This window comes from Erinaceus europaeus, chromosome 16, assembly GCF_950295315.1.
Source record: "Erinaceus europaeus chromosome 16, mEriEur2.1, whole genome shotgun sequence".
NCBI classification, from domain to species: domain Eukaryota; kingdom Metazoa; phylum Chordata; class Mammalia; order Eulipotyphla; family Erinaceidae; genus Erinaceus; species Erinaceus europaeus.
The window spans coordinates 28,244,678-28,257,073 of NC_080177.1; the positions used below are offsets into that span (position 1 = coordinate 28,244,678).

General features: G+C 43.8%; 1 protein-coding gene across 1 annotated transcript in view; it reads left to right on the plus strand.

Annotated features, from left to right (window-relative positions):
- The window catches only part of SPTB (spectrin beta, erythrocytic), a 191,124-nt gene that overhangs the window by 136,426 nt on the left and 42,302 nt on the right, over positions 1-12,396 (plus strand). Inside the window, exons 16-19 of the mRNA XM_060175718.1 lie at positions 8,451-9,207; positions 9,614-9,816; positions 9,925-10,015; positions 10,795-10,941. Of these exons, the coding sequence (XP_060031701.1) occupies positions 8,451-9,207; positions 9,614-9,816; positions 9,925-10,015; positions 10,795-10,941 (1,198 nt within the window). The remainder of the gene's footprint in view (positions 1-8,450; positions 9,208-9,613; positions 9,817-9,924; positions 10,016-10,794; positions 10,942-12,396) is intronic.

The window sequence follows — 12,396 nt, forward strand, 5'->3', positions numbered from 1 at the left end:
GGTCTCTTGGTTTGGAGACTGGTTTCTTTTGCTGTGCAGAAGCTTTTTATTTTATTTTATTTATTTATTTATTTATTTATTTATTTTTAATATTTATTTTATTTATTTATTCCCTTTTGTTGCCCTTGTCAGAAGCATTTTAATTTGATGTAGTCCCATAGGTTTATGCTTGCCTTAGTCTTCTTTGTAATTGTATTTGTTTCATTGAAGATGTCTTTAAAATTTATGTGGAAAAGAGTTCTGCCAATATTTTCCACTAAGTATCTGATAGTTTGTGATTTAACATCCAAGTCCTTGATCCACTTGGAATTTACTTTTGTGTTTGGTGAAATCTAGTGGTTCAGTTTCATTCTTCTGCATGTTTCAACCCATTTTTTCCAACACCATCTGTTGAAGAGACTCTGCTTTCCACATTTAATAGTCTGGGCACCTTTGTCAAAGATTAGATGTCCACAGGTATGGGGCGTACTTCTGTGCTCTCAATTCTGTTCCACTGGTCAGTGTGTCTATTCATGTTCCAGTACCAAGCAGTTTTTATGACAATAGCCCTATAATACAATTTGAGATCTGGGAGTGTGATGCCTCCAATTCTGTTCTTTCTTCTCAAGATTGTTTTTGGCAATTCTAGATCCTTTCTGGTTCCAGATAAACATTTGTAGCATTTATTCTATTCTCCTAAAATATGTGGTTGGGATCTTGATGGGGATCGCATTAAATTTGTAGATGGCTCTGGGTAGTAAATTCATTTTGATGTTAATTCTACCAACCCATGAACATGGAATATCTTTCCACTTCTTTGTGTCTTTTTCAGTTTCCTTGAGTAGTGACTCATAATTTTCAGTACACAAGTCTTTGGTTAGGTTTACTCCTAGATATTTTATTGTTTTAGTTGCTATAGTAAAAGGAATTGATTTCTGGATTTCAACTTCTTCTAACTTAGTGTTTGCATAGAGGAATACCACTGACTTTTGAATGTTAATTTTGATTTTTTTTTTTCTTTTTTTCTCCGGGGTTATTGCTGGGCTCGGTGCCTGCACCATGAATCCACCGCTCCTGGAGGCCATTTTTTCCCCCTTTTGTTGCCCTTGTTGTTGTAGCCTTGTGGTTATTATTATTGCCATTGTTGATGTTGTTCGTTGTTGGATAGGACAGAGAGAAATGGACCGAGGAGGGGAAGACAGAGAGGGGGAGAGAAAGATAGACACCTGCAGACCTGCTTCACCGCCTGTGAAGCGACTCCCCTGCAGGTGGGGAGCGGGGGGCTCGAACCGGGATCCTTACACCGGTCCTTGCGCTTTGCGCCACATGCGCTTAACCCACTGCGCCACTGCCCGACCCCTGAATGTTAATTTTGTAGCCTGACACCTTACTGTATTGCCTGATGATTTCCAAAAGCTTCTTGCAGGATTCCTTAGGGTTTTCTGTGTATACTATTGTGCCATCTGCAAATAGGGAGAGTTTGACTTCTGCTCTTCCAATCTGTATCCCTTTAATTCCTTGCTCCTGCCTGATTGCTATGGCAAGAACTTCCAACGCTATGTTGAATAATAATGGTGATAGTGGGCAGCCCTGTCTAGTACCTGATCTGAGGGGAAATGCTTCCAGTTTTTCACCATTCAGTATGATGTTGGTGTTAGGTTTGCTATATATAGTTCCACTTTCTGCAGGAATTTTCCATCTATTCCCATTTTTTGTAGTGTTTTGATCATAAAAGGATGTTGTATTTTGTCAAAGGCTTTCTTTGCATCTACTGATATGACCATGTGGTTTTTTTGGTCTTGCTTTTATTGATGTGGTGGATCACATTGATTGATTTAAGTATATTTGCATCCCTGGGATAAACCCCAGTTAGTCATGATGAACAATCTTTTGCTATATCTGGTTAGCTAGAATTTTGTTCAATATTTGAGCATCTATGTTCATCATCATTGGTCTGTAGCTTTTTGTTTTTTGTTTTTGTTTTTTGGTTGTGTCCCTGTCTTCTTTTGGTATCAAAGTGATGCTGACTTCATAGAAGCTGGAAGGGAATATTCCAGTGTCTTCAATCTTCTGGAAGACTTTTAAAAGTAGAGGTATTAGTTCTTCTTTGAAGGTTTTGTAGAATTCATTTTTAAAACCATCTGGTCCAGGACTTTTATTTTTGGGAAGGTTTTTGATAACTGTTTCAATTTCATTAGCTGTGATGGGCATGTTCATGTTATCTAGTTCCTCTTTACTTAATTTTGAAAGTTCATAGGTATCTAGGAAATCAACCATTTTTTCCAGGTTCTGTAGCTTGGTGGCATATAGTTGTTTATGGAAGTCTCTCATGATATGTTGAATTTCTGAGGTGTCTGTTGTGTTATCTCCTCTTCCATTTACAATCTGATTTATTTGGGTCTTCTCACTTTTTTGTTTTGTGAGTCTAGCTAAAGGTTTGTCGATTTTGTTCACTCTTTTGAAGAACCAACATTTACTTTCATTGATCTTTTGTATGGTTTTCTTATTTTCAGTGTTATTGATTTCTGCCCTAACTTTAGTGATTTCTGTCCTTCTGGTTGCTTTAGGGTTCCTTTGTTCTTCTTCTTCTTCTAGGTCTTTAAGATATACAATCAGGCTGTTTATTTGTGCTTTTTCTTGTATCCTAATGTGTGCTAGTATGGCTATGAACTTCCCTCTCAGTACTGCATTAGCTGTGTCCCAAATATTTTGATAGCTTGTGTCTTCATTTTCATTGAGCTCTTGAAACATTTTGATTTCTTCCTTTATTTCCTCTTTGGCCCAGTAGTTGTAAACAGTGTACTGTTGAGCTTCCACATTTTGGCACTGTTACTAATCTTTTGTTGATTGTTAAGTGTTAGTTTAATTCCACCGTGACCTGAGAAGATGCCTGGGATGATTTCAATGCTCTTGAATTTGCTGATGCTATCTTTGTTGCCTAGCATATGGTCTATCCATGAGAATGTCCCATGTGGACTTGAGTAGAATGTGTATTCCAGTTTCTTGGGATGAATGAGTCTGAAAATGTCCCAATAGTTTTAGTTTATCTATCTTCTCTTTTAGCTCCCTGATGACTTTATTGATTTTCTGCCTGGATGATCTGTTAAGAGAGTGGGGTGTTGAAGTCCCCTACTATGACTATGTTGCTGTTAATATATTGCTGTAGCTCTTTCAGTAGACGTTTGATGTATTCAGATGGTTTCTCATTGGGTGCATAGATGTTAATAATTGTTAACTCCTCTTGATTGACTGATCCACTAAACATTAAGTAGTGCCCATCCCTATCTTTTTTAATTTTACTGATTTTAAAGTCTACTATGTCTGATATGAGAATATCTGTTCCTGTCCTTTTTTGTGGGCCATTGGCTTATGTGATAGTTTTCCACTTTGAGTCTGTGTTTGTCTTGTTGAGTTAGGTGGGTTTGCTGTAGACAGCATATTGTTTAGTTGTGTTTTCTGATCCATCTTTCTACTTTGTGTCTTTTAATAGGTGAATTCAGGCCATTTGACATTTATTGATATCAAAGATTGAAGATATTTTAACGCTATTCTTGTAGATTTTTAGAATGTTCTTATATATGATCTATTTATGGTGGTCTGTCTGTTTCTAGGAGACCTTTCAGAACTTCTTTCAGGGTAGGCTTGGTGATAGTTGATTCTTTCAACTGTTGCTTGTCTGAGAAGTTTTTTATTACTCCATCTAGTCTGAATGACAGTCTAGCAGGATACAGTAGAGTCATGGCTAAAAGCCTTTCACATTGAGTACTCAATAGATATCTTGCCATTCTCTTCTGGCCTGTAGTGTTTGTGTGGAGAAGTCTGCTGCTAATCTTATGGGTTTTCCTCTGTAGGTGCCTCTTTGTTTTCCTCTTGCAGCCTTCATGATCCTTTCTTTATCCTTATTCCTTTCCATTCTAAATATGATGTGTCTTGGTGTCTTTAAGTCTGGGTTAATTCTGTTTGGGACCCTCTGGGCGTCTTGAACCTTTATGTCTTTGATGTTGTCTAGACTAGAGAAGTTTTCAGCTATTATGGCCTGAAGAATGCTTTCTTCCCCTCTCTCTCTTTCTTCCTCTGGTTAGCCAATAATGCGTATATTATTTCTCTTTAAGTAATCCCATAGGTCTCTGTTGTTGTTTTCATTATCTCTTAATCTCTTTTTGAGATCTCTTACTTCTTTTTTAGTTGTCTCTAATTTGTTCTCGATCTTGCTAATTCTGTCTTCAGCCTCATTAATTCTATTCTCTCTCCCCTCTACTGTTTTCTGGAGTTCATCTATTTTGTTACCTTGTTCTGATACTGTTTAGCTTGTTCAGCTAGTTGTGTTCTTATCTCAGCTATTTCAGCTTTCAGCTCTCTAATAACCTTCAGATAATTAGTATTTTCTTCTGGGGTCTCATTTGTTGTTTCTGCATTTCTGATGACAATTCTTTCAAACTCTTTACTCACTCCTGTGATTATTTTCTTAATTAGTGTTTGGATGTTGACCTCATTATTTTGTGCTTCACCCTTTGGGGGGCTTTTAGCTGGACTCTTGTCCTGGTTCACTTCTCCAAGATTTCTTCTTGTTGGTTTAACCATTTTATAAAGTATGTTATGAGGTCCCTCTCTCAGTACTTTTCAAATTACTGACCACACTTGCCTGAATTGACTTGTGTCTAAGTAAGGTAATTAAAGAGTTCACAGTTGTGGAAATTGACAGTTGTTTCAATATTATTTTAATCCCTGATTTGGAGCTCAGTGGCTTAAAACCTCTTTTGTGCTTTTTCTTCCCTGTAGGCTATGGGAGCCTGAGGGCTTTTAAAGTACAAGTAGTCTTCTTAGCTTAATTACTGACTCCTGACCAAGAGATAAAGCAGGGTGGGGCAGAGATAATCCAGTGGTTATACAAAGAGATTCTCACAGCCCCACTGCTAGACCACCAAGGTATAGATCTTCTGAGTTTCCTGGTTAGTTCTCTGTCGCCTGGTGTCAGCACAGGGCCTCCCTGCTGCTGCTCCAGATTCTGAGGGCAGTAGTAATGGAGACTCACAGTTGCATTTGGTGAGTCTTAGGGGATTCCTCTTCTCCCTTCAGCCATCCTTTTGTTGGTTAAACAGACTGGAGGTGGTGTCTCAACTGGCAAACTACCGGACTGTTACCAGCCACTTAATCTCTCCCTAGGCCTCTCCATGAGCCACACATGTTTGCACTCACTGGTGATTTGGTGGGTTCCTGAAGTTGTTCTAGTCCTGTCTTGTTGCAGTCCCAGGTGGTCTCCTTTGGTATTCCTAGTTGACCTGAGAGAGGAAAGGAGAGGAGAGGAGAGGAGAGGAGAGGAGAGGAGAGGAGAGGAGAGGAGAGGAGAGGAGAGGAGAGGAGAGGATGGGAGAGGAGAGGAGAGAAACACAGCTGCTGCTGCTCCGTAGCCCTGCCTCTGGAAGTCCCCTTGCATTCTCTTTGAACTGTGTACTCCAGATCTTGTCCTGCTTCAGGCCAGTGCAGCTTTCTGCCCTTCCAAGTGTCCCGGGTGAAAAACCTCTCTTTCTCCTTTGCTCTAGTTTGGAACTTCACATCCTGCCTTGTGCTATCCTAATTTTGTGCTGAAGAACTATCCTACAATAGCAAGGAGTAAAGGGTTTTTGTCTGTATTTACATACCAAGCACATTATTACTGAAGATTTCCTTTTTGGAAAATTTTTTTCTCTTATACCCCACTTACATTATGACCCTCTTACATTATGCAGATTATGCAGACTGACCCTCTTAAATTATGCAGATTTTCACTTCTTAGAGCAACCCTCACTTGAGAACCCTAGTAAAAGGATTCCCCCACCCAACCCCTCTACCTTTATTCTGTCACTGCTTTGCTCTTGTTCATTATACTTATCACCACTTGAAGGATTATAGACTTTTTTTAGAGAGAAAGAGAAATGAAAAATACCATGGCATCAAATTTCCTTCAATGAGGTGAGAACATGGCAAAGCAGTGCACTATCCAAGTGAGCTATTTCACAGTCCCAGATCATAAATTTTCCTTTTCCAAACTCAAAATGAATAACGTTTTAGCATCTTGACTTATCTGGAAGAGAACATTTTTTTTCACATGTCACCAAGTTAACCTTTCCTCTGCCTCTGTATGTCCCAGCAAATTTGAATCCAATATAAGTCAGCCTTCTTCTCCTTATTAGTCTTCCTCCACCTCCATGCTAGGATTCTCCGTCTCTCTCTCTCTCTCTCTCTCTTTTTTTTTTTTTTTTTTTGCCTCCAGGGTTATAGCTGGGGCTTGGTGCCTGCACTAAGAATCCACTGCTCCTGGAGGCCATTTTTTCTCTTTTTGTTTTATATTTTTATTATAGGATAGGACAGAGAGAAATTGAGAAAGGAGGGGAAGATAGGGAGAGGGAGAGAAAGATAGACACCTGCAGACCTGCTTCACTGCTTGTGAAGCTAGTCCCTGCAGGTGGGGAGGCAGGGGTTCAAACCAGGGTCCTTGGGCAGGTCCTTGCACTTTGTGTACTGTGTACTATGTGCACGTAACCCAGTGCACGTAACCCAGGCCCCCCTGGAATTATCTTAAAAGGGTAAAATCCAGGTTGGAAAACATTGCAGTATTCAGAAGAGACTACACTCTTGGTGGACATAGCTGCATCTTCTCAGTGGATTCTAGACATACTTCTTGGTTTCTGCCCACTCCAAGGAGAATAAGCACTCTGTATTAGGTCACCCCCCACCCCACCCCCACCACCCCCAGAGTCTTGAACAGTGCCTGGGCCAAGGCATATGATAGCTGTATGGTAAACACTTAGGAAATGAATGAATGAACAAAACTGAAAATCCTCTGCTAAGTTCAGCACAAATTTTTGGAATAGTTATTGACCATAAGTGACCTTGCACTATGTATATTCCAGTTGACCAAACTTTTTCTAATTAATCTAAGGCCCAGGATCAGATCTGGACTCCCAACATGGCCTGATCTCTGCTGACTAGACCATCTCTATCAATATCTTCCACCTGGAAGTAATACAGTAGAGAGGAAAGTGGGCTCATGAGGCAACTAGACCTGAACCCTCAGCCCACCCCTCTGTGGTCTTTTCTTAGAGCTGTTGTCAAGTTCCACCAGGAAATACCTGGAAAATCCCCATGGAGTCTTTTTCCCTGAAGCACAGCCAGACTCTGGGTGGAGTCAAGAGCCCTGGAAAGCCTTCCTGTCATCTCAGAGCAGTTTGGATTTACTTGAAGAACATCAAGTAAATTAGCTTTAGCTCCTTTCCCCCAGCCTCCCAGCCTCACAGGTTCCAGGCATAGGATTCACCACAGTTAAGGACTTTTAATGGCTAGGAGGGGAGCAGAGAAATCTTTGGGTCCTTTCTCTTTCCTCTCTCAGTTTTTCTGATCATCCCACTTCCCTTTGCATGTTTTGTAAGCCAGGCTATCTGCTTTTGTCACTGACAAGGCACTCCATCCAGGTCCTCTGCCTAGCCCCTTAATCGCTATCCCTCAGGTGGTGAGTGAGAGACCTGAAGTAGATCACTCTAGTGAAGGCACCAGAGATCTGATCACTAAAATAAAACCCAAATGTCGACCACAAAGCCTGCCATTATCCCCATGACTCCTCACAGTTCCCTAAGGCTTGTGTGTGCCATGTATGTAGTGCTATACTATAGGGTGTGTGTGTGTGTGTGTGTGTGTGTGTGTGTGTGTACACCTGTCCTAATTTCCCTCTAAATCACACATCTCTTAGGTATAGTATGGTGATGTCAGTGTTCTCCTAAAGGCTAACATATTGTTTTATACCTTGTGGCTGTTCAAGAAAGATGACTTCAATAACCCAATGAGCTTTCAGCATATACTAGTATTCTTATACATTGCAACATCAGAGAAGGCTCAAGGGAGTTTTTCTGGCGGTCTGGGCTCAGGCTCTTGGCAACTCTTTAGAAGAGGTTTGTGAACCCTAGATGGCCAGAACATCTGCCAGACTTCCACATTGTACTTGAAGTTGAAGATTATGCTATCAATCTTAATTACAGTCCCCAATTCTCCAGCCCCCCCTGCATCTGCCACCGCCCTTAGTTCAGCAAACTTCTTTAAGAACCAAGGTGACTTTTTTAGGCCCTGGCCACACACTTTGAAGATGATCTATGCCCTGAATCATTCCTAAGTTGACAATTGGCTATTTCTAGTTCTTTCCAGTATTTTAAGAAATCTGGGGGGGAGGGGGAGAGATTACATGTTTGCCTGAAATTCAGCTATATACAGAGCATAAGTATCATGTTGCTTTACTTATGGTTGGATTCACTTCACTGCTCACCTTCTGTTGATGGAAGATCTGATTGGCATTCTATATATGCTTTGTATAAAGTAGGATATAATTAGTAGCACTGGTCACAGTTTATTGAGTAGATGATAAAGTCTATGGGGATAGACTCTGGAGGGACATCTGCCCAATGAGAAGAGTTGAGGAAGATGGTGGCCTTGTGTCCCCTTGGCAGGTGGCAGGCATTCCAGGCTATGGTTGCAGACCGGCGGGAGGCAGTAGACTCAGCCCTCCGGGTGCACAACTATTGCGTGGACTGTGAGGAGACCAGCAAGTGGATCACGGACAAGACAAAGGTGGTGGAGTCAACAAGGGACCTGGGTAGGGACCTGGCGGGCGTGATCGCCATCCAGAGGAAGTTATCAGGGCTGGAACGTGATGTGGCTGCCATCCAGGCTCGTGTGGGGGCTCTGGAGCGGGAGTCACTGAGGCTGATGGAGTCCCACCCTGAGCTGAAGGAAGACATTGGCCAACGGCAGGCTTACGTGGAGGAACTGTGGCAGGGTCTGCAGCGAGCCCTACAGGGCCAGGAGGCGTCCCTGGGGGAAGCCAGCCAGCTGCAGGCCTTCCTACAAGATCTGGATGACTTCCAGGCCTGGCTGTCCATGGCTCACAAGGCTGTGGCCTCTGAGGACACACCTGAGTCCCTCCCAGAGGCTGAGCAGCTCCTGCAGCAGCACGCGGCCATCAAAGATGAGATTGACAGGCGCCAAAACAGCTACCAGAATGTCAAGGCATCTGGAGAGAAAGTTATTCATGGCCAGACAGACCCAGAGTATCTTCTCTTGGGCCAGCGGCTGGAGGTCCTGGTTGCTGATTGGGATGCCTTACACCGGATGTGGGAGAGGCGCGGCCACTCCCTCACCCAGTGCCTCGGCTTCCAGGAATTCCAGAAAGATGTCAAGCAGGCTGAAGCCATTCTCAGCAACCAGGTAATGAGAGGCCTGGGGGCAGGGGGAGGAGTATCTCAGGACAACAGTTCTGCTGAGTCTGCATGTACTGTAGGACTCAGGGACCTGATGGTGGGCACTCTCTAGACTTTGATGAGGGGATGGTCCTTATCATGTACCTTTTCCAACCTTGTGTCCCAAGCTCTGTCTTATTCCTAGGTGAACCAAAGAAGTAAATTTCCCCCCTGTATGGTTCCCCTTCCATGTAACTTCAGGCATGCTGTTCTTTGGGTTGCTTCTGGGGTGGAAATGGGGTGGAGAAATGGCTGGGGGACCTCTTCCTTACACAGCTCCAAGGGACCCCATTCACTACAGACAATGCTCCTGCCTGGCTGCTGCCCCATCACCTCCTTAGCTTCATTCCTTCTCTGGAAACTTGCTTCAACAGGAATATACTCTGGCTCACTTGGAGCCCCCAGACTCCCTAGAAGCTGCAGAGGCTGGGATCCGGAAGTTCGAGGATTTCTTGCTGTCTATGGAGAATAATCGAGATAAGATCTTGAGTCCTGTGGACTCTGGAAACAAGCTGATAGCTGAGGGAAACCTCTACTCAGAAAAGATCAATGAGAAGGTTCAGCAGATTGAGGACAGGTACTCCCTGCCCCCGGGGCCTTGGTAGGAACCAGGTTGGGCTAGCCACACTGTGAGAACTCACTTCCAGCACTAGAGTGACTTCACTTCTGCTGGCTTCTCTTGCAGGTACAGGAAGAATGATGAGAAGGCTCAGGAGGCCTCAGTTCTTCTGAGAGACAACCTGGAGCTCCAGAACTTCCTCCAGAACTGCCAAGAGGTGAGGCTCCAGCAAGGCAAACCACTCCACAGAAGCATCCTCTGTACCACCTCCTGGGATGCTGAGCCAAGCATTTTCAACAAGCCTCCCTGTTACAGGACTGCTAACTCAGAAGGCCCTTGCTCAGCCCTACAAGAAAGTTTTTAACCTGCACTGCTGGGCTGTTCCATTAACCAAAGTTCCACATGGGATGGGACTTTCCCTGACTTCTTTGATGCTCTCATGCCTACCCCTTCCACCCTAGTCCAGACAACTTTGTTTTTTTCTGCCTGTGCCCTTGGCACAAACCTGGACCAGTTTGGTGCTAAGATATCTCAAAAACATTGTATACTCATCAAAATTCTCCCCTCATTGATAACTAAGTGATCTGCCCTTGGCTACTTCTAGAGAATGGTTTCTTTGTGTTACTAATACCATCTCACTCTGCTACCAAAGCGTGGACTTATTTTCCATCCAGTAAACACTTACTGGTACCTACAATGTGCAGACTTTGTCCTTGATCGTGGAAATAGGAGACAAGACCAGATAATCCCTCGTGTCATTCAGTATACATTCTGAGGGGTAAGAGAGACCGGTGTCCATAGTTGAACCCTGAAACCACACAGGTAAAGTGGCCTGTGTTGGGAGTTGGTTTCCTGGGTTGAAGAGTGGTACTCCACTGTGCTCACACTTCTGCTCAAATCTCTCCTTTTTGCATCCAGAGTTAGGTAGCAGGTCTTGCCCCAAGCCTCTGGCCAAAGGGGTAGACTCAAGACTGGACCCACTTTTTGTGCCCACAGCTCACACTCTGGATCAATGACAAGCTGCTGATGTCTCAGGATGTCTCCTATGACGAAGCACGAAACCTTCACAACAAATGGTTGAAGCACCAAGCATTTGTAGCAGAGCTGGCTTCCCACCAGGAGTGGCTAGAGAACATTGATGCAGTAAGTCAAGCATGGGGTGGGGGTCCTCTGCTTGTCCGAACGGGACTCCACCAGCCTGAAACTTGCTGGACAAAGTACAACTTGGAGTTAAAAACATGTCTCCAATTAGTCATTAAACTTTTGGAGCTCCAGACTCATTAAGCCTGGTCAGAATTTGTACCATCTTTGAGTTCGCTGAATATGGGGTTTGTCTAGGTAGGACATGGAGGACACCCAGGCTAGAGCTTCAGGACCCAGTGTCAGGATAGCAGTTTTCACTACTTGTCACGATTATCCTCAACCAGGGCAAATTACCATCCTGGCTGGGGATGAGGGTCTGTATGAGATGGTGACCCTCACCATCTAGAGGGGCAGGACCCCCCCAGAGAGTGACCTCTTATAGATAGGGACCAAGGATCCCCTCTAGAATGAGTGTTCCTAGGGCCCCAAGTCAAAATGGGAGTGGGCTTCGCTTTGGGAACCAGGTGCTCTGCTCCTGCCTGCAGGGGTTGTCCAGGAAGCTCAGGCCAGGGTCTGTGCAAGGCTGTGCCCATCATGAAAAGATGCAGGCTCCAAGCCAAACTGCCCGAGTGCTCAGCCTCCCTCTGTCTGCTTCTTCATCTCTAAAGGGAAGGTACCTACCCAATGGGCTTGTGAGCATCAAATACTGAGAATAAGTAAAGCCCTTAGGATAATATTTGTCATTTATTAGGCACTCTGTGAATATTCTTTCTAAAATATTTTTTTTATTTTGGATAGAGTAAGAAAACAAATTAAGAGATTATGGAGAGATGGAGAGGGAAAGAGACTCCTGCAGTACTGCATCACCATTAGTGAAGCTTGCCCCCTGCAGGTGGGGCCTGGGGGCTTGAACCTGGGTCCTAGTATACTATAACGGATCTGCGTCACCCAGACCCTAATACTTTTATTAGCAAAATGTAGTCCCAGGCACAAGTCCTGGGACATTTGAGGGATTTTTGTAGAGTCTGGACTTAGTGCATGTGTGATTTAGCCGCTCCAGGCTCTTGTTTTTTGCTGGTTTTGACCTTCAAATAGAGAGATGGGGAAGCAAGAGACATCACCACACCTCTTACGTGGTGCTGGGGCTCTAACCTGACCTATCTTTATGACAGGGCAGGCACCTTACCCAGGGAGATATCTCTCTAGTCCCCCCACCCCCCAAGAACACTTAGATGGGTGAAAAATAGTTAAGAAAAAACCCATATTTGCATGCAGCCTCTTGGGTGGGGGTGATGAAAAGAGGGTAAAATTACAAGGGTGACTCTATGCTGATTAGATCCTTTTCCCCCCTAACATTTTAATCTCAGCTGACCCTGGTCTGCAGCTCTCACTGCACTCAACCAGAGTCATTTGCCTTTAACACAGTTCCCAGTCCCTGCTGATAATAAGTGCAGATAATCCTGGGGGCACATAGCCTAGGCAGTCTCTTTGCCTCACCAGCCCCCACTCTGTTAG